The sequence below is a fragment of the Girardinichthys multiradiatus genome, chromosome 3, assembly GCF_021462225.1.
Source record: "Girardinichthys multiradiatus isolate DD_20200921_A chromosome 3, DD_fGirMul_XY1, whole genome shotgun sequence".
Classification (NCBI taxonomy): Eukaryota; Metazoa; Chordata; class Actinopteri; order Cyprinodontiformes; family Goodeidae; genus Girardinichthys; species Girardinichthys multiradiatus.
Window position 1 is genome coordinate 31,417,647 of NC_061796.1, and position 19,425 is coordinate 31,437,071.

At 43.9% G+C, this 19,425-nt stretch overlaps 1 protein-coding gene across 1 annotated transcript; it reads left to right on the forward strand.

The window, feature by feature from the left end:
• The first annotated feature begins 1,837 nt into the window (after positions 1 to 1,837).
• Positions 1,838 to 19,425, forward strand: atn1 (atrophin 1). The gene is made up of 10 exons (XM_047360822.1): positions 1,838 to 2,101; positions 5,444 to 5,563; positions 5,927 to 6,028; positions 6,360 to 6,479; positions 6,612 to 9,403; positions 10,346 to 10,562; positions 10,703 to 12,206; positions 14,574 to 14,741; positions 14,860 to 15,040; positions 18,696 to 19,425. Exons 2-10 carry the CDS (start codon positions 5,537 to 5,539, stop codon positions 18,727 to 18,729), a joined length of 5,145 nt encoding a protein of 1,714 aa, XP_047216778.1. The 5' UTR covers positions 1,838 to 2,101; positions 5,444 to 5,536; the 3' UTR covers positions 18,730 to 19,425.

Consider the following 19,425-nt stretch of genomic DNA (forward strand, 5'->3'; position numbering starts at 1 on the left):
TGTATAATTAAGCCCAATTCTTCGCTTAAACATGCAGTAAACAAATAGTTTTAGAAAGAGTACATTTCTTTTTTTTTTATGGTTACAACAAGCTTTAAGCATTTAAGAGATGTGTCTCTAACAAATATCAGTTATGGTGGCGCTTGAAAAACCTTTTACTGAGGGATTACTTATACAATAAAAGTTTCAGAACAATTTCTCTAGTATGTTCTTTCTCAAAAATACCACCTGTGAACAAACTGGGATGTGAAAGATTCTTGAGATTCTAAATACACAGATCAGACATGTTATTATGATCACTGACAGTTGAAGTAACTAACACGGATTGTCTCTTCATCGTAGTACTTGTTAGTGGGTGTGATATATTAGACAATGTGGGAACATTTTGTCCTCAAAGTTGGTGTATTGGAACAGGAAAAATAGGTAAGTGTTAAGGATTTAGCTGAGGTTGACAAGGGTGAAATCATGATGGCTTGACATCCAGGTCAGAGCAGCTCCAAAACTGCAGCTCCTGTTGTTAGTTCCCCATCCACAGTTCTCTGTATCTATCACACTTGGACCAAGGAAAGAGCAGAGGTGAACTGTGACAGCGTCATGAGCAAGGCTCATTGAAGCATATGGGGAGCAGGACTGGCTCCTGTAGTCTGATCCAATAGATGAGCTACTAAAGTTACGATTTCTGCAAAAACTTAATGCTGGTTCCCACAGAGTAGTGTCATAATAAACAGTTACATTGTTGTTTATTAGCCTGCATAGCTGCAGATCGGTCAGGGTGCCCATTTTCGACAGGATAACGCATACTGCAACAAACAAAAATGGTCCAGTAATGGTTAAAGGCACACAACGAGTTTGAGATGTTAACTTGGCCTCCAAATTCCCAAGATCTCAGATCCAGTTGAGCATCTGTGGCATGTGCATATATGGAAGAGCATCCTTGCAGTAAATGGCGTATTAAATTGGTGGTCACAGTATTATGCCTGCCCAGCGTATCGCTACTTATTTCCAAACAGAATTTGTCACATTCAGTGACCCAGGCTTGCATTCGCTGTCAGTTCACCGACCCACCAGCAGAGGGCGCGCCAGCAGAGAGGCCCCGCTCTGGTCGAAGCCGCTGCTCCTCCTCCTCGGGCTGCTTGCTGCTGGTGGCGATGATGATGATGATGATGATGAAGGGAGGTTGGAGCCACGCAGGCGCACGACGAACAGTCTCCGGGCGAGTTGCCATGGTTACCACACAATAGGAGACGGGACAGGGGGCTGTGAGAAGGGGAGAGGAGAGGGAGTGAACGTCAGGAGCAGGGAGGAGGAGGTCTGCAGAGCCGCTTGACTGGACACACCGCTGCAACCTTTTCCCAGACAGACAGATTTAACTGTTTTCAAACGAGCTCCAGCCTCCTTTGTTAAGTCACACATTGGGGAAATCTTTTTAATGCACACAGTTGCCTATTAAAAACAGATATTTCATGTTTTTTCTTATTTTCCCCCTTGTGGTTTACTGCGCCTAGTTATTCAAGCGCTCCATGTAGTAAAGGTGACTCTGTAGGGACTAAGGAGACCCTCCCTCTTGATCCCCTCCCTCCTCAGAGTTTTGGCCCTCACTCTGCGCCTCTCTTTCTCCCTCCTCCTCCTGTCTCCCCCCTTCTCTCCTTATGCAAATCACGCCCTCACCACTCTCCCTTTCTCTCACCCGACGTACGTCCCTCTCCCTCTCTCTCTCTTTCTCTCGCTAAATATTTTGACTGTAAGACTGGAGAGGGGGTACAAAAAAGTGCAAGTCGTCTTAAAGAAAGAGGGGGGAGGAGAGGGGGGCGCAAAATAGGAAAAAACGGGGGGACCGAAAGGGGGTGGGGAAGAGGCATCAATTTGTACAGTCTGCAGTTGGCACCCCTGTTTTTTTCCCCTGCAAGGAGTAGCAGGAGATTTCTTCTGCGTTATTGTTATGATCGGATCCCGCTGCAACATGAGCCAGCGCCAGGCTCTGCTGACAGACGCCTGGGCCCTGAGGTGTGCATGTCGGCGTGCAACATAAAGCAAAACATAAAAAAATAAAAAACAAGGGGGGAAAAGCAAAGTGGGAGAACGCATCGCTGGATTATTATAGGTAAGAAGCAGAAAATGGATTCTTACACTCTTCTGCTGGTGAGTCACGTTTGCTCTCACCATGCCATTTTTACCTACTCTTTGTGCGCTAATCATCATCACCATCATCATCAATCTGCGTTGCTATATATCTAAAATTACGTCCCGGTGAATAAATGCTGCACGACGCGGCGCATCCACATTCCTGCGAGAAAAATGGGGTCTGAGGGGCGCTAAAGCAAATCGCCATTCCGATTCACCTTTCTTCTCGTTTCTAACATGTGCATCGCTTTGAAAGCAGTCTCGGCACATGCATCCGTGCTGATTGGGGGAAATCATGTATGTGCTGCTGAACACGTCTCCGTGGAGGAGCTGGCTGGGGCTCCGCTAGGGTAGCATATAGTCTGCAGCTATGCTCGGTCCCCTCTGCATGTGTATCAGTAACATTTTGCAGGAAGAAAAGAATCGTTGTGGTGCACGATTGTTGGTGATGTAAGCAGAGCCACTGCATGCTGCTGCTTTGCATCACACACATGCAGAGAGAAGAGGCCAGTTTGTTGATGATGCATGTGCTGCGAGTGGTGGTGACACTGCTGGTGTTTGATGACTGGTGGACCACTGGCAGGCCAGCAAAGATGCCACCTGTAACTGATATGCATTGTTCAGACCCCCCACTGGATGCTGCTGCTTCTTCTGCTTTATTAATAAATTTATATGGGGGTAAATTAGGGGACTGTGCCTTACACCTCGCTAATGCTTGATTGGACCGCCGCCCCCCCTCGTTGCCTTCTAACCTGCCTTAATCAGTCATTGCATAGACATTGCTTAGATATTTTGCTCCATCATGACAGGATAGTTTCATTCAGTTGCTGCAGATTTGTCTGCAGAACAATGATGATTCAAATCTCCCATTCCGCCTCATCATAAATGTGCTCTATTTTTTTGAGATCTGGTGACTGTACAGGGACTTCATTGCCATGTTCAACAATACCCAGGTAGGCTTGGACATTTAGACCATTCTTAAGTGGTTTCAAGGGGCCCAAAGTGTGCCATAAAATAACCCTCCACACCTAAGGTTGGCCAGACTCAGAGATAGGATGAGATGGTTCACCATCTGGGTAGTACAAGGCTGGACCCACTTTTGCCTTCAGAGTTGCCTTAATTCTTTGTGGCATAGATTTTTCAAGGTTTAGGATGAGATTTTCATCCATATTGACAAACTAGCTTAATGTCGTTTTCCAGATTTGTTGGTTCCATACCCGTGATGCAAATCCACATCCCAAGGGTGATCCATTGGGTTGGACTTTTGTGATTGTGGAGGCCACTGGAGTACAGTGGCAAGAAACCAGCTTGACATGTTTTGAGCTGTGTGATATATAGCATTATCCTGCATGCATTACTCATATGAAAAGTGGTACACTGTGGGATGAACATGGTCAGCAACAATACTCAGGTAAGCATGAGAGGGCTTAAAGGGTACCAAGAAAATCTAACCAACACTATTACACTGTTATGTTGGGTGGTTGGATTCAGCCTCAGAGATAGGATGGGGTGCTCTGTGGTACCAGGTTGGACTTCAGAAATGCTTCGTGGCATGGATTCAACAAGTGAAACATTTCCCCAAGATTTTGGTCCACATTTGCATAATTCACATCTGTGATGCAAACCCCAGTTTCCACCACATCCCAAATGTGCTATATCTGATTGGGATCAGATGACTGGGGAGGCCCTTGAAGTACACTGAAGTCATTGTCATGTTCAAGAAACCAGTTTGACATGATTTTAGCTTTGTGACATGGTGCATTATCTTGTTAGAAGTAGCTATCAGATGATAGTTTGGGCATCTGATCAGGATCCCTTCATTTGGTAATTTTCTGGATGTCTGGGTGTTTCCCTGAACCCTCACAGCACCAGCGCTAAGCAAAGAGAAGGGATGGAAGAATGGTTTCACCACCCTCACCAGCCTGAATTGTTGATACAAAGCAGGAGAGATTCACGCTTTCATGTTGTCTATGACCCTGCCAACTGAATGTGACAGTTAAATTTGAGACTCATCAGACCAGACAATTTGTTTCTGACGTGTTACTGTCCAGTTCTGGTCATCCTGCATTAGTTTTAGGTTTTTAGCTGACAGGAATGGCAACCGGTGTGGACTTATTGGTTATTTGAGCTGCCATTGCCTTTCTTTCCCCACAAACCAGTCTGAATTCAGCACAGCATTTCTGTCCACACAACTGCCACTCACTTGGTATTTTCTCTTTTTCAGGCATAAACCAGAAAAATGGTTGTATTTGACAATTTAAGTAGATTAACAGTTCCTTAAAAACTCAGACCAGCCCGCCTGACACCAACAACTATGCCACGTTCAGAGAGTCTCTTAAATCTTCTTTTTTCTCTATGCTGGTTCTCGGTTTAAACTTCGGAAAATGGTTTCATCATGTCTAGATGCCTAAATGCATTGATTTGCTGCCATGTAAAGAAGCAATTGAACATATGTACCTAACAATACCTAAATGCCAGTGAGTGCATATTCATAGTATACATAATTTTTTCCAGTGTTTGGGACTTTACTGATTTAACACTTACTGCAGCATCCTTTCATTTGATTAATGCATGTGTAGTAAAGCTGCTACATGACTCACCTACAATGTTCATACACTCTGGCTCTACTCTAGCTGTTCTTTCTTTTCTCTTACAACCCTGCACACTATTTTTAACCTCATTTAATATTCATGAGCCATTTTTTTCATCATAGTGGCACATGAATGAATGGATTAAACCAACCCAATGAGCGCCTACTGTTCACTGTTCAGCAGGACCACATGGAAAAAAGAATCTTGACATTGTTCGTTCCCCTAATGGCTTGCTGAATAAATAAGCACGTGATTCTTCTGACCATAACCAGGTCATGTGGGTTAACCACAAGTCGCTGTGGGTTGTTGTGGGATGGTTCCCAGTATGTTTCCTGCAGACAACATTCCAAAATGCCAGTATCCCAGTGTTGAAGCTCTACCAAGTGGTGCATTCTGACAGTCGGAGAGGAGGGACCTTGTATGAGTGTAGTTTTTCATTTGCTGTGCTGAAACCTAAGGGCAGAGAGAAGACTGTTTTGTGTGCAGTGAATAGCCAAAACAGTGTGAAGCATGTAGGGAATTTAAATGTTGTTATTCTGCCTTTACAGTTACATGCTCCGATGTCTTTAAACATGTCTCCAATTCTTGAACTCCCCTGTGAGTGCAGATAGTAAATGACGTCAATGACCACCTCATCCTTTCGTCGTGTATTTTTTTACAAAAACATTGAGTATTTGAGCAGAATTTCCATTCAGACTGAATCATGTCTTCTTTACTTCTGCTTCTTGTAGGTTTTGGTAGCTCTTGGAGTTGGTAAACAACTGGAACCAGTTCTGTTCCTGCCATGACTTCTGTTGTGAAATGGATGTTATAAAGGAAAGATAATGAAAACAAGAACGCACAAAGAATCGGTATGCACAAGGCTTTCATTTCTTTTTTTGTAGAATTGTTAGATGATGCATACCTGCCTAATTTCCCAATGTTTGTCTTTCTAATCAACAATTAGTTAAAACTGAATTACTTTTCAAAATATCTGTTTTGGTAAAGATGCAGGTTAATCAATTTCTCTCTTTGTTGTTGATCCTGCCCTTTTTTCCTCTTTTCCTCATTTTTGTCTTTATTACTGCCGCCCAAAACTGACCCCCTCCCTTTTTGTTTGAAATAACTCTGTTACCTCAACATTCTATGTATTTCCTGTTTTTCTTTCAATTATCTCTTGTTCTCCCTCTTTCTTCTCTCTAACACATAAACATTGAACACGGTGGACTTTGCAGATGCCCATGCGTAGTGGGCGAAGGAGGGGGGTGAGTGAAGAGAGAAGGGGAAGGCGCCCACACACCAGTCCAACTCGCCCTGAACGCACCGACCGACAGACGGTTAGAGTTCATCTCCTTGGGCTTGTTGTTTCCTCTCAATGTCTTGACCATAAGAAAATGCATGCATGCAAATGATAAAAGTCATGAAACATAAAAAGACAGCCTCCAAGTTTTGAATTTGACGTGTGTGGGTCATCTGCATGGTTGCTGAAGACATACCCTTGCAGTGTTAAGAATTGTTTCTTGTCAGCACATTGAAACGTTTGATGCTTTGTGTTTAAGGCTATTTTTCTGTGTTTAAGCACATGCTGTTGCAGGCTTTGTTCTAAAAACAGCTATGAGCCTATTATGGATTCAGTACAACAGAATTCAAAGTTTTGTGTTGTTTTAGCAAAGAGGTGGTGGTGAGGAACTGGCTGGAAATCGCTTCAGTCGCAGATCACAAGGGCATGATTCATCAGAGAGTGAGGGGGAGGAACTTGTATCACCTCCAAAGAGACAGAAAGTTCAGGTTTGTGTTACATGTCGTCAGCTTCTTATATAAAGATCCATAATTAAGCAATTTGCACCTTGCTATCTCAGACAAACATTTTTGATTCTAGCCATTATTACCTCATTCTAAAATTACCCCTTTTTTTGTTAGGATTCGGCGCCTAACCCAAACCCTCCAACATCAACACACTTGACCGAAAGCTCAACTCCTTCCACTGTTCCACCTCCAACCTCAGCTGCAAGCCAATCACGGGAGAGTGACAATGAAGATGGCCAGTCCCAGGGCAGTAGGAGTTCAGCCGTTGGGAGCCTGGCCAATAGCAGCAGCAGCCTGAGCAGCGGGCGGGATATAGACCAGGACAATCGATCCTCATCTCCAAGTCTTTCTGCTTCCCCATTGGGTAGCCTAGACTCTGATTCTGATGGGCCTGATTCACCAAAGCAAGGAGAACGGGAGAAAGGTAAAGAGGGCGGAGCAGGGAAAGCAACAGGGGAGGATAGGAGAACGTTAAGAGATGGAAGAGGAGAAGAAACCAGTGGTGATGGTGAAAAACAAGACATGGAGACAATTGAAGAGTCCCCATCTCTGAAGCCCCCTACCACTCCCTGCTCTTCCTCTGGTCTGACTCCTTCTCTCCGTGGAGGAGGAGATTTATCAAATGACAGCAATAGTGGGAGGAAATCATATTTCTCCCTGGACTCCAAATTGATGTGTAAAGTTGAGTATGGCACAACAGCAGGTGTTGAAGGCAGCAGAATGACTTCCAAAGCCAGCACACAGTGCGTGAACAAGACAACTATCTCTGGAGGAGATTTTTCACAGAACAGCCCCAACATTCCTCACTCGTTACCCCTTCCTCTTCCTCCTCCACCTGCTCTGAAGCCATTGGAGCTTGGGGGACAAAACCTGTCGGCAGAGGTTAAGACAGAAAGAGACAAAACTGAAAAAACAGAGAAACTCATGGACAAGGCTCAGTCCACGCCTCCTTCTCTGCTGCCACAGTGTGGCCCACAGCCTATGTCCCAGTCTCAGCCTCAGACTCAGCCCTCCAGCCATCCTCACCACTACAGCTCTACCAGTTGGCAGGGCGGGGCAGCAACTGGTTGCCAGGGGAGCTGGGGCTACTCCCGTTATCCTGGCAGCCACCACCCACAGCACCAGCCCCCCGTGCAGCAGCAGCAACTTCCCTCTGTCTACAACCCACCATCTTCCCGCCACTCCTCTTCTCACCCCTCTTATCTCCCCCATCCTCACCCTCACCCCCACAGGGAGTACCTTCCCAGGTATGCTGGAGGGGGAGGGGACAGAGAGAGGGGTCCCACAGGAGAAAGAGAGAGGGGAATAAGGGGGGAGTGTGGTGGGAGAGAGATCAACAGAGAGTTTTCTGCTCCCGTTGGTAACAGTAACAACAGCAATGGAGGGGGAAATAGTAATAATGGCTGTGGCACGATGAGTGGGCCCAACAGTATTCCAGCTATGGAATTTGGGGGGCTGTCAGTAGGGCAGAACAGGGACTACCAAGGTTCTGGGAGAGATGGACCCAACTTAGGTCCAGATCGAAGAGACTTTGGTCCGACATTTAGGGACAGGGAGCGTGAAAGGGAACGGGAAGGAGGAAGAGATTTTAATCTGCCAAATCAAAATCAGAATAGAGACTTTGGTGCAACTGGAGCCGCAGGGGGGCATCCAAGAGACAAAGATGGCAGCAGATGGGTTGAGTTTGGGAGCCAGACAAGAGAGGTGAGCAACAGCAACCCTAACAACAACTCCATGCCACAGGGAAACCCCCCAAGCTCAACCAGCGGTCTATCAGTAACCCCAACGCTGAACCGTGACCCACCTGCATCACCCCAAAACAACCTTAGTCACCCTTCTCATTCCTCTCTCCCGCCACACCCCCATTCTCATCCCCCCGGTTCATCAAACAGGGATTTCCCCCCTCCCATGGACCAGACACAAATGCCTTCAACTGGAGGAGACCACTTTCACAGAGAGTATCCTCCAACTGGAGGAAAAGACTTTCCAACTGGGGCAACTCCTTCTGCTGGCACAAATCGAGAGTATCTAAGCTCCCCTGGAGTGACTCCAAACCTGGGACGCGATTACCCAGGGACAGGAGGAACCCAACACCCGCACCCATCTCACCCTCACTACCAGCCTGGGCCCAAAGACAGAGAGAGGGATTCAAACCTGCGAGAATCTGCTCTGTACCAAAGCCGTGGAGGCCCTAATCAGCCTCCTGCACTCTCTCCTTCCTCCTCTTCCAGTCTTCATGGACAATACCCACATCCACCTCCTAAGCCACCTGTACACCCTCCTCAATCGTCCCATTCCCAGCCACCCCAATCAAGTATAGGACCCAGTTCACGTACCTCACACTATCAGTCCTCTGTCCAAACTCCTCCAACACCTCTATCTCCTCTACCGAGCCCGTCCACCAATCAGATGGGAGCCTTCTCATCCTTTCCTCCTGGTTCTTCCTCTGCACCCACTTCACAACTTCCTGTACCAGGTGGACCATCCAACTGTTCACCTGGATGCCGCCCTTCATCTTTTCATGGCACTTTGAACAATCCTCCTCAGTTTAGTGGTGCATATCACTCCAACGGCAGCACCATGGCAAACAGCAGTAGCAACAGTAGTGCAGTCAGTAGTAGCAGCAACACAAACTCACAGGCACTCTCACCTCAGAATGTCTCAAAGGCGCCGTCAACTCTTAGTAACTCCACCAACAACAACAGCAATGTCTCAATACCTGCCTTGAGCTCATCACTTCCTAGTGGAGAGGGTAATCTAGATTCAGGTCTACCTCCAACGCCTGTCATCAAGGAAGAACCATCAGAGGATCGGGAAGAAAGCGAAAGCCCTCCTCCGGCATTAAGAAGTCCCTCACCGGAACCAAAACATGTGGATATTCCTATCCATGCCAGCCAATCAGCACGGTAAAGTCAATTTGGGATGCAGTACCTAGCAAAAGTATTAATACCTCTGAAAATCACATTACAGCCATAATCTTCATTGTATTTTATTGGGACTATGAGATAGACCAACACAAAGAACTTCATAATTTCACAACGGAAGGAAAGTGATTATTTCTACAAATAAAAATTGAAATGAGGTGGGGGATGGGGTTATGCATACAAATTCAGCCCCCCCTAGTCAATACCTTTCTCTGCACTTACACCTGCATGTCCTTTGGTGTATGTATTTATATTTTGCCCCTGAAGATTTTGGACTCAGCCATTGTAAGACATTGTGGCTGCACGTGTAGAGTCTATTTCCAGCTGGAAGGCGAACATTCGCCCGAGTCTCAGGTCGTTTCTTTCTGTCAATGCCTACCGGCTTCCCTATCCCTGCTGATGAAAACCATCCCACGGCATGATGCTGCCACCACAGTGTTTATTATATAATAAAATATTGAAGGCCTTCACAGAACACCTATATTTTTATACATGTTATAGCCATAGGTTAAGCAGTTCAGTTTTAGTCTCACATGACCAGAGCACTTTCTACCACATGCTTGGCGTTTCTCCTGCATTACTTGTGGCAAACTGCTCCTTTGAATTTTTTTTTAATCTGTGTACAACTAATAGTTTTCTTGGCAACAGCTTCTGCCACCTGAGCTTTGGGCCTCTGCAGTCCATCCAGAGTTAATGTGGAAAGAGGGAAGATGTTCAAAGCTTAAGATACTGTTTCCGAACTTAAATCCCAATAAAGTACATTGAAGTTTGTGGATGTTACGTGACAATATGAGAAAACATTCAAGGGGAGTTAATAATTTGCAGGGTACTCTTTATCATCATGCTATGGTTTTTTTAGTGCTTTTAGTTCAGATTGTCAAATTGACTCCTGATGGTTGTAAACGCTGTGTCCAATGATTCTAGGTTTCACAAGGTCCTTGACCGAGGCAGCGGGAGCTCCTGTGCCCGCAGTGATGTCCTCTTTGTCCCGTTAGACGGCTCCAAACTGTGGAAAAAGAGGAACGAGATGATTGAAAGAGCTCGCAGGGAAGTTGAGCAGAGGGCCAGAGACCTGAGAGAGAAAGAAAGGGAAAGGGAAAGAGAAAGAGAGCGTGAGAGAGAACTGGATCGGCATCTACAGGTGTGCACGTTTCAGCGTGATAATTATGTACAGTGTCAGATTTAATGGATTCGAAGCAGATTAAATTGATCTTTTTAATGGGAGGGGAGGAAAGTAGGTCACAGACACGTGATTTACTGTCCCTCTGTTTTCTCTTTCAGCACCAGAAGGATGTCAGTGCTGGCGGAGGGGGACGCCAGGGTTCCTCGCTCTTCTTCCCCCCCTCATCCTCTATCATTCTTGACCCTTCATCTTCTTCTGCTTCTACCCCCGGCAATGTAGTCGCCCACCCTCCCTCTCACCACCAGCATCATCCCTCACATCCTCATGCCCACCTTCCACCTACACATCATCTCCACCCCTCTCTGTCCCACGCTATTCCCCACTCTCTCCTCTTACCCACCATGGGTGGGGCTACCGCAGTGGTTGGTGGCCCTCAGGGAGCCCTAGGGATAGGCTTAGGAGGTCCTTATTTAGGACCTGACACACCAGCGCTGAGAACTCTGAGCGAATATGCTCGCCCACATGCCATGTCTCCTCTCGGGGCAGCAAGTCGTGCTCAGGCACATCACCCTCAAGTTCACCATGGTCACCCCCATGTCCACCCCTCATTCTTCCTTCCTCAGTTGCAAAACCATGCTTTGAGCCACCCACACCACCTACCCACTGATGCAGCAACAGCAGCAGCTATCTTGGGCTTTTTGTATGGTGGTAGCTTTGAAGGTGGTCCCGGTGTGCCTGGGCACCCTGGAGTGGCAGGAGGTCCTGTACCAGGAGGAATTGGAGGTGCAGGTTTAGGAGGCATGGGTTTCCCTCATGCCATGGCAGCTCATCGAGATCGGATAAAGCCGGGATTTGAATTTAAGAGTGATGAGCGGGTTTATCCACCGGGGTCCATACCCGACCCTGCCGCTATTGCTCTTGCTCATTCACATTCGCATGCCCACACCAATGCCCATGCACATGCTCACTCCCTGCTCCTTGCAGGAGGAGTAGCAGCTAATGAGGTATCACTCTATGGCACTCCTCCTCCACCAGGTCCACCTGGACCTCCGCACCTTCAAAACCCAACCCTGGCACAAGTAACCCGACCTCCTCAACCTTCTGCTCCACAGTCACTGTCTAATCCCCCTCCTTCATCTCTGCTCCCACCTTCTCTCCCCTCTCACCCTTCATCTGCTCCACTAGCTGCCCCCTCAGCCCCAGCTCCCCCTTCCGCACCTCCACCGGCTCCTCCACAGCCTACTCCACCAACTACCAACTCTTCCTCACTTCATCACCCAGTGACCCACTCTTCTTTCCCTAACTCCCTGTCCTCTCATGTGCCACCGCCTCCTGCCCCAGCTGCTCCGCCCGAGACTTATCCAACTCCCACGTGCTCCCCTGCCTCGTATGAGCGTGACAGGAGCGGAGAGAGGGAACGGGAGAGGGAGCGGGACAGAGCAGCTTTGCCGGCCTTTGGGGACAGAGAGCGAGATAGAGAGAGGGAGCGAGAAAGGGGAGGAAGTGGGGGAGGCGGAGGAGCAGGAGGGGGTAATGGAGGTGGAGCAGGGGGTGGAAGTGGAGGAGAGAATCTGGGGCGTCTTCAGATGTTGAATGTGACGCCTCATCATCACCAGCATTCACACATCCACTCACATCTTCACTTGCACCAGCAAGACACAGGTACCAACTGCTATTACCAATGCTGTCATTGTCAGAGTCAGTCTTCAAAAACCACAGATCTGTCAATATGAACAGAGTTAGAGTCAGAAATTTATTTTAAAAGATCTGCTTACCCATTACTTAACAGATGACGCTGATGTTTGATCAAAAAATGTAACAAAAATTCTTCCAAGAATCAAACTATGTTCTTACTTGCAATGAATGATTGTAAATGATTATTCAGAGTCTCTTGGAAAATATATATATAATTTCTGGTTAGTTCTTGTAGCTTTCTGATCTTTTGGTTAGGAAAACCAGCTTTGGTTAAGTGCACATAAACAACCCTTACGAAACAAACAAAGCTGGGCAATTTAGTGTTTTTACAATGATTAGCATAAATGTAGCTTTTTGCACCTTTTTTAAATTTATGTGGTTTGAAATAATTCACCTGACACCATGAGAAGGTATTTCAGGTACGGCTCTGTTAATTTCGTCTGTGATTATTTTTAGCCAAGAATCAGGTGCACAAGTTTAAATAGGGTTGAGTATATACATACATCCCCGCTAATATTTAATTGAATGTCAATTAGCACGCTGCACCATGAATACATGCTTTTTGTAGCAAACAACAAGCTCCTAGCATCATTCTGGCAGGACAGTTAACTGATCTGCTTGCAGAATTGATATAGTTCAATTTAACTTGTTGGTTCCCTGGCACAGATGAGGCTTTTTAGCATAGATGTCAGGGTTTAGGAAGGCCATGAGTTAGTTGAGATCATAGTCCTTTTGGACCAACTGTATCCAGATTTGAAGTTAAAAGCGGATTTGAGAAAAATCTAGATTTTGTTCTTATTCATTTTTCCATCCGTCAGTGCTACTGGCAACAAAATAACCCCTCACTGTGGACACCGTGTTTTGAGGTTTAAAAGCCTCATCTTGACTCATGCAAACATAAATGTGTTAGTTTAAGAGTTCTTGGCCGGCACCCTCTTATTGCATGCTGATGTAAAACTGTTGACATTAGTGTTAGTGCACTTTCCATTGTTATCCACTTTCCACTGGTTGCTAGGTTGCTTGTGCACATCCGAACCAAGTTTTTTTTTTTATCTGAGTGGTGGAGTTAATTTTATGCATTAAGATTTGATGTAATTCCAACTGGGAGTTTACAAAATCTGATTACAAAGAGAAAGATATATTAGGTGTTTCACTGGACAGTGATCCCAAACACTGTATAAAACTGGCTAACATTAAGCTTTTGAAAAAACCTTCACAAAGCCCTGCCCTCGACCCGTTTGAAAATATTTTCTCTGTGTTTAAAGGCTTAATCTGTCAGAAAATCAGTCAGCTATAATTACACCAGAAACCTTTGAAGAGCTACAAGCAGCAGGTAGTTGAGGTGCAACATTCTAATTTAACCAGACATTAGTGTAGGTCTATGTTGGTATTTGAGTGCATTTTGATCATGTGTTAACTGAGGAAAATCCACAATAAATTTAAATAAATTCTTGTTTTTTAAAGTCATTGAAAATGTTTGTTGTATCATCATTTCACCCCGAGGAAAGAAAGGTTCACACTTCTCTTTAAAGGCCCAATTAATGGCTTTCAGGGCCATTATAATTTCATGTAAACTGCACACTAGTTAACCTTCAATATTTCAGTAAATTATTTTGCACATAAACCTGTGAATACTTTGTGAAAGAAAACTTCAGAGTCATTCTCTCTTTGCCTGACATTTTCCTTCCAAAAAGACAGACTTTCTTGTAATCTTTGAACTCAATCAGTAATTTTTTAGGTTTCCCTTAGGTGTTTAAGTTTAAATTTGAAATTTTGAGCACATTGGTACCAACAGCCTGTCACAAATACATGATTTCCTGTTATTATTTTAAGTAAATGTATGACAAATACCACTATATGACAGTTTGACACGTCTAAAATAATATTTTTGCCCCAAAAATGTGATTTACAAAGGGTTATTAGGTAAAATCTTACTGTAGATGATTAACCAAAGGATGATGCCTTAATATACATAAAAAATAGGGGTGGTTTCAGTCTTTTGCACAGTGGCATACATTTTTATTTAGCAAGATTACTGGACGCTTTCTAATCAATATTTTCTTAATTTGACGCTGTTAGTGTTGTTCTGAAATGACCTGAATCAGTTTTTTTCTTGTTGGTTTAATTGTTTGCTATATTTAAACCATATAAAAGTTGTCTCGTAAGATAAAATGTTATGAATCATTTTCAACAATATGACCTAAATATTTCTGTGTTAAAGCTTTAACCAAATATCCTCATATCTGTATAATGTGTCCTGAAAGCATGTTGAAGATCCCGCTTTGACTCACTTCAAATATTTCCTGTATTTTCTATTACATCACTGGCATCCAGCGGCGGGCGGGGTTCACCCCCTGATGGACCCGTTGGCGTCGGGGTCTCCTTTGACTCGCCTTCCTTACCCAGGAGCCACACTAGGCACCCCCATCCTGGCTCACCCCCTCACTGACAGCGAGGTTCTCCGCCAGCAGCTGTTCGGTGAGGAGAAGGCTCCTCGTCCATGTACTCCTTCAGTTTTCTTCTTTAAAAACAACACAGTGCTGAAAAGCTTATGAAGATGCTGTTTTTCTCTTGATTGCGAAGACTGACCCTCATTTTCTTCTCTTTGTTTTGGTGACAGGTGCTCCTTTCCGTGACCTGCCACAGCCGACCTCCCTCACGGGTCCCATGTCTGCAGCCCACCAGCTCCAGGCCATGCAACAGGCCCAGAGCGCGGAGCTGCAGATCCAGAGACTGGCCCTGGAACAGCAGTGGATCCACCACCACCACCACCACTCCCTCACACAGGACGAGTATTACAGGTGCAGAGGCTTTGTGACTATTCTGTTATAATGCAACAAGTAATAAATGTTTTTGGCTTCGAACAGAATTATCACTACAACTTCTACCCATACAAATCCGAGTCAATATTTTCTGGAACCAGGTTTCAAAGGCATCACAGCTGCAGTTGTTTTAGGGTATGTCTCTATTAGCTTTGACATCTACAGATTTAAATTTCTGCTCATTCGTCTTTGCAAAATAGCTCAAGCTCAGTCACATCGGATGGAGAGCATCTGTGAACATAATTTTGAAGTCTTGCCACAGTTTCTCACTTAGATTTACACCTAGGCCATTCTACCACATTAATTTATTTTAATCTCAACCATTCCATTGTAGCTCTGGCTGTATATTTAGGATTGTTGTCCAGCTGGAAGGTGAACATCTGTCCCAGTCCTATATCTGTTGCAGCTTCTAACATCTTGTCTGCCAAGTTAGTTTGCTGTTTATTTAGCTTTATCCATCCTGCCATCAACACCTACCATCTCCCCTGTCCCTGCTGAAACCCATCCCCACAGCATGATGTTGTCACCACCATGTTTAAACAAGGGCATGATGTACAGCATAGCGGTTTGCATGTAGGCCAAAAGGTTCAGTTTAGGTCTTATCTGACCAGAGCACCTTCTTCCACATGTTTGCTTCCACATGGCTTGTGGCAAACTGCAAATAAGACTTCTTATGAGTTTCTTTCAGCGACTACATTCTTCTTGCCACTCTTCACTAAAGAGCAGATTTGTATGGTGCACAATTAAAAGTTATTCTGTTGACAGCTTCTTCAAACTGAGCTGTGGATCCCTGCAGCTCCTCCAGGGTTACATGGTTGGTACTCCTATTAATGCTCTGTTTGGTTTGGCTGTCATTTTAAGTAGACGGCCTTGTATCTGATTTCAGATGACAGATTAAACAGTGTTCTGTGAGATGTCCAAAGCTTGAGATATTGTCTTCTAACCCTTGCTGGGGGTTTTTTTCACTAATGTTCTCTAACGAACCTCTGAGAACAACTTGATTTATCCTGGGGTTAAAGTGACATCTGAAGCTCAGTTTATTTCAATGAATTGTATTCAATTCAATTTAGTTTAATTCATGTAGCGTCAATTAACAACACATGCCGTCTCAAGGCACTTCACAAAGTCAATTCAATCAAATCATACAGATTTCAAGTCTGGTACATACATTCCAATTAATCCTAACTATCAAACAGTGCAGTCGGATTCAGTTTATTATTCAAATTGATTAAGAGTTTTTCTATTTAAGGAAACCCAGCAGATTGCATCGAATCAGTGACTTGCAGCATTCCCTCCTCCTGGATGAGCATGTAGAGACAGTGGACAGTCACTGGCGTTGACTTTGCAGCAATCCCTCATACTGAGCATGCATGTAGCGACAGTGGAGAGGAAAAACTCCCTTTTAACAGGAAGAAACCTCCAGCAGAACCAGGCTCAGTGTGAGCGGCCATCTACCACGACCGACTGGGGGTTTGAGAGAACAGAGCAAAGACACAAAAAGAACAAAGAAGCACTGATCCAGGAGTCCTTTCTATGGTAGAGAAAAGTAAAACATTAATGGTTATAGCTCCTTTAGAGGCTTCATCTGGGAGAGAAAGACAGCTAAGCAGATGAACTCAGTTTCTGAGTTTCAGTTTTTGAAGCCAGTTTTCAAGTCTAGAGGATGAAAGAGAGCACATACAGTTAGTCACAGTAGGAGCTCAGCCAGTAGCTATGTCTAGGAGAGCCAGGTTTTAACACTGAAAGACAGGTCAAAGTGTATCATCGGTATAAGGTGAGCATTAAGTTGTTGGCAGCAGCAGCTCAGTCGATGTCCCCCTCCAGAAAGGTGCCACAGCTAAACACAGAGCCAGGCTAGATGCAGCTTCTAGAAAGAGAAAAAACAGAGTTGTATTTAGGAGTGTTTGAGTATAGAAGGCTGAATATAAATTCACGCCACACTTTTCTGTTTTAATTTCCTCCCACTTCAAAATCACGCTCTACTTTGTGTTGGTCTATCGCATAGAATCCCAATAAAATGCATTAAAGTTAGCGGCTGGAACATCACAAAACATTAAAAAGTCCAAACGATATGAATATTTTTGCAAGTCTGCACAGCTGCAACTTTTAAAAATATCAACATGCAATGAAATTGTTATCCACAAAGAACATTTTAAACAGTGGTTGATAATGATGATTTAACTCTTATTCTTGCCATTTGAATCTAATAAAACAGGTTCCCTTCAACATAATTGCCATAAGACACTGTTGGGCATATTGCCATACAACACTATTGATTTTGCTTTACAGAAATACAACTGAAGCAGAGTGTTTTTAAATTAATTAGTAGTCTGTTTGCTTGTGGGTCTGTACACTCAGTGGCTTTTTTAAAAATGACCAAGACCTGCAGAAGAATCTCACATGCAAGAAACAATTTTAGCAACCAGAATTGTATAATTATTTATTTCACATTTAGGTGTGTGAAGTTCTACACAGATCTTAAACTGAGATCCTAAATTTTAATCCCCAATCAGCAGATTTTTAGGTCCTTTTGAAAAGTTTTTCTTCTTGCTTTGACTGTTTTTTTTTTTAACTTATTTTCTATTCAGTGCTTGTTCCTGACCATCACAGCTTGTTGTGTAGTTTTATCTCTGATAAATAAAGTGGTCATGTAAAGGACTAAAGACCAAGAGTCTCTACATCCACTTCTGAAGTTCACGTCTCTGACTCAAGAGAAACATCCTTCATCAGCATGTACTCTAGCCAAGTTTTCTACTAATAGTTCTTTGGATACACCTTATTGGGTCTAAAATCATATTATCTGCCCCCCAAACTGTGTCATCTTTGGTATTTCTCACAGATTCAGTTCAAGCAGTGGGAATAAATGATCATTGTAGATAGGTGCTGGTGTTGCTGTGTCTAAAAACCCACTCTTAAAATAGTCTCTTTGCTAAATTGCTTATCGTTTGTGAGCACAACATGGTTTTTTATTAGTCGGTCTACAGAGATAAAATTTGATTGTCGGGCTGAATCCAAATATTACCAGTAAATATGCAGCACCTGCAATATTATCAGAGTCCCTTGTAGTCATGTGTCATCTTGTAACATAATATCACACTGGAAAACAGAAAATTGTCCTTGGTCTTCTGATGACCCAACAGCGACCTGTTTTTTAGTTTGCTGGGAGTGGCCATTTGATTTCTGTTTGAAATGTCCTGATAGGTCAAAAAGTTCACGATGCCATGGACTCTAACAAAGTACCCAGAACGTTTGAGCGCAAAACAGGCCCACAGCATCACAGATCCTCCACCATACTTAACAGTGGGCATTTCACATATTCGTTCTTTGTTTCATGCCAAACCTGATGTATTTGTTGCAGAAAAGTTCAATCTAAGTTTCATCTGACCCAAACACACATGTACTGTTAGAGTTCCAGTAGCATGTAGCAAATTATACACTTTCTGCACATTTACATTTGTGATTGTGGGACAGAAACCATTTTTCCTCATATGCCTCCTAAACAAGCGTCTGTCTTGTTGATACATACATGGTTCTAATGGAGACTCTGTAACCCCAAGATGATCAGCAACAAATATGATGCTGATCTCTACGTTAATGTAAAATTAAGATCATTTTTTCTTATTTTATCTTGCAGTCACCTGAAGAAAGAGAGTGATAAGACCCTGTGAGGGAGGGGACACGATGAAGAGCGGCTTGGGCAAGAAAAAGAACACAAACACGTGAATCTGTGCAAGAACAGACTGAAGAAAGAAAAAAAGAAAAGCACTGAAAACAAAGATGGAACTTATTAAACTAAAGCTGGACTAAAAGACAGGGAATCCAGTGGCGCAAATGGGAACATTTTGAAGGATTAAAAGAGAAGGTGTGAAAATGTTGCACATACTGCACCAGACTCCCAACGTTTCCCTGTATTAATCTTGTTTTGTATTGTGCACTGTACAGTATATTAGATGGGAGGGGTGAGGATTGTGAAGTACAGTATGTTGTAAAATACTTGATGCCAGAAGGAATGTGTACATGAGTTTCTTTTATGTCGTTGCATGTAGCTAGGCGCTTCTTGGTTCTCTTTTTAGTAAATCCTCCCCTCTTTTGTATCTGAGGGGCGTTCGATATGCATGAGACCCGCAATTTAGTGTTTCTGTTTATGATGATAGTATTGTTATTATGATTAATGTTGTCCGTTTGTTGATAATGATATAATTATATATACGACACATATTATTTGTATTATTTTTTTACATTTTCATGGTATGGCGGTCGGTTTTAATTTTTTATTTTCAATTTACCTTGTGAAACAAGATGCAAATGAAGGCAAAAAAAACAAAAAAGTCTGGGAATAAATTATAATCTCTTTTTTGCTAGTT

What these genes read in the sequence shown, in the direction of transcription:
- atn1 (XM_047360822.1), top strand. Translation starts at nt 5,537, where the DNA reads ATGAAAACAAGAACGCACAAAGAATCG. An exon ending in AACGCACCGACCGACAGACG is followed by an intron (nt 6,029 to 6,359) that starts GTTAGAGTTCAT and finishes GTGTTGTTTTAG; the next exon opens with CAAAGAGGTGGTGGTGAGGA. An exon ending in AACTGGATCGGCATCTACAG is followed by an intron (nt 10,563 to 10,702) that starts GTGTGCACGTTT and finishes TTTCTCTTTCAG; the next exon opens with CACCAGAAGGATGTCAGTGC.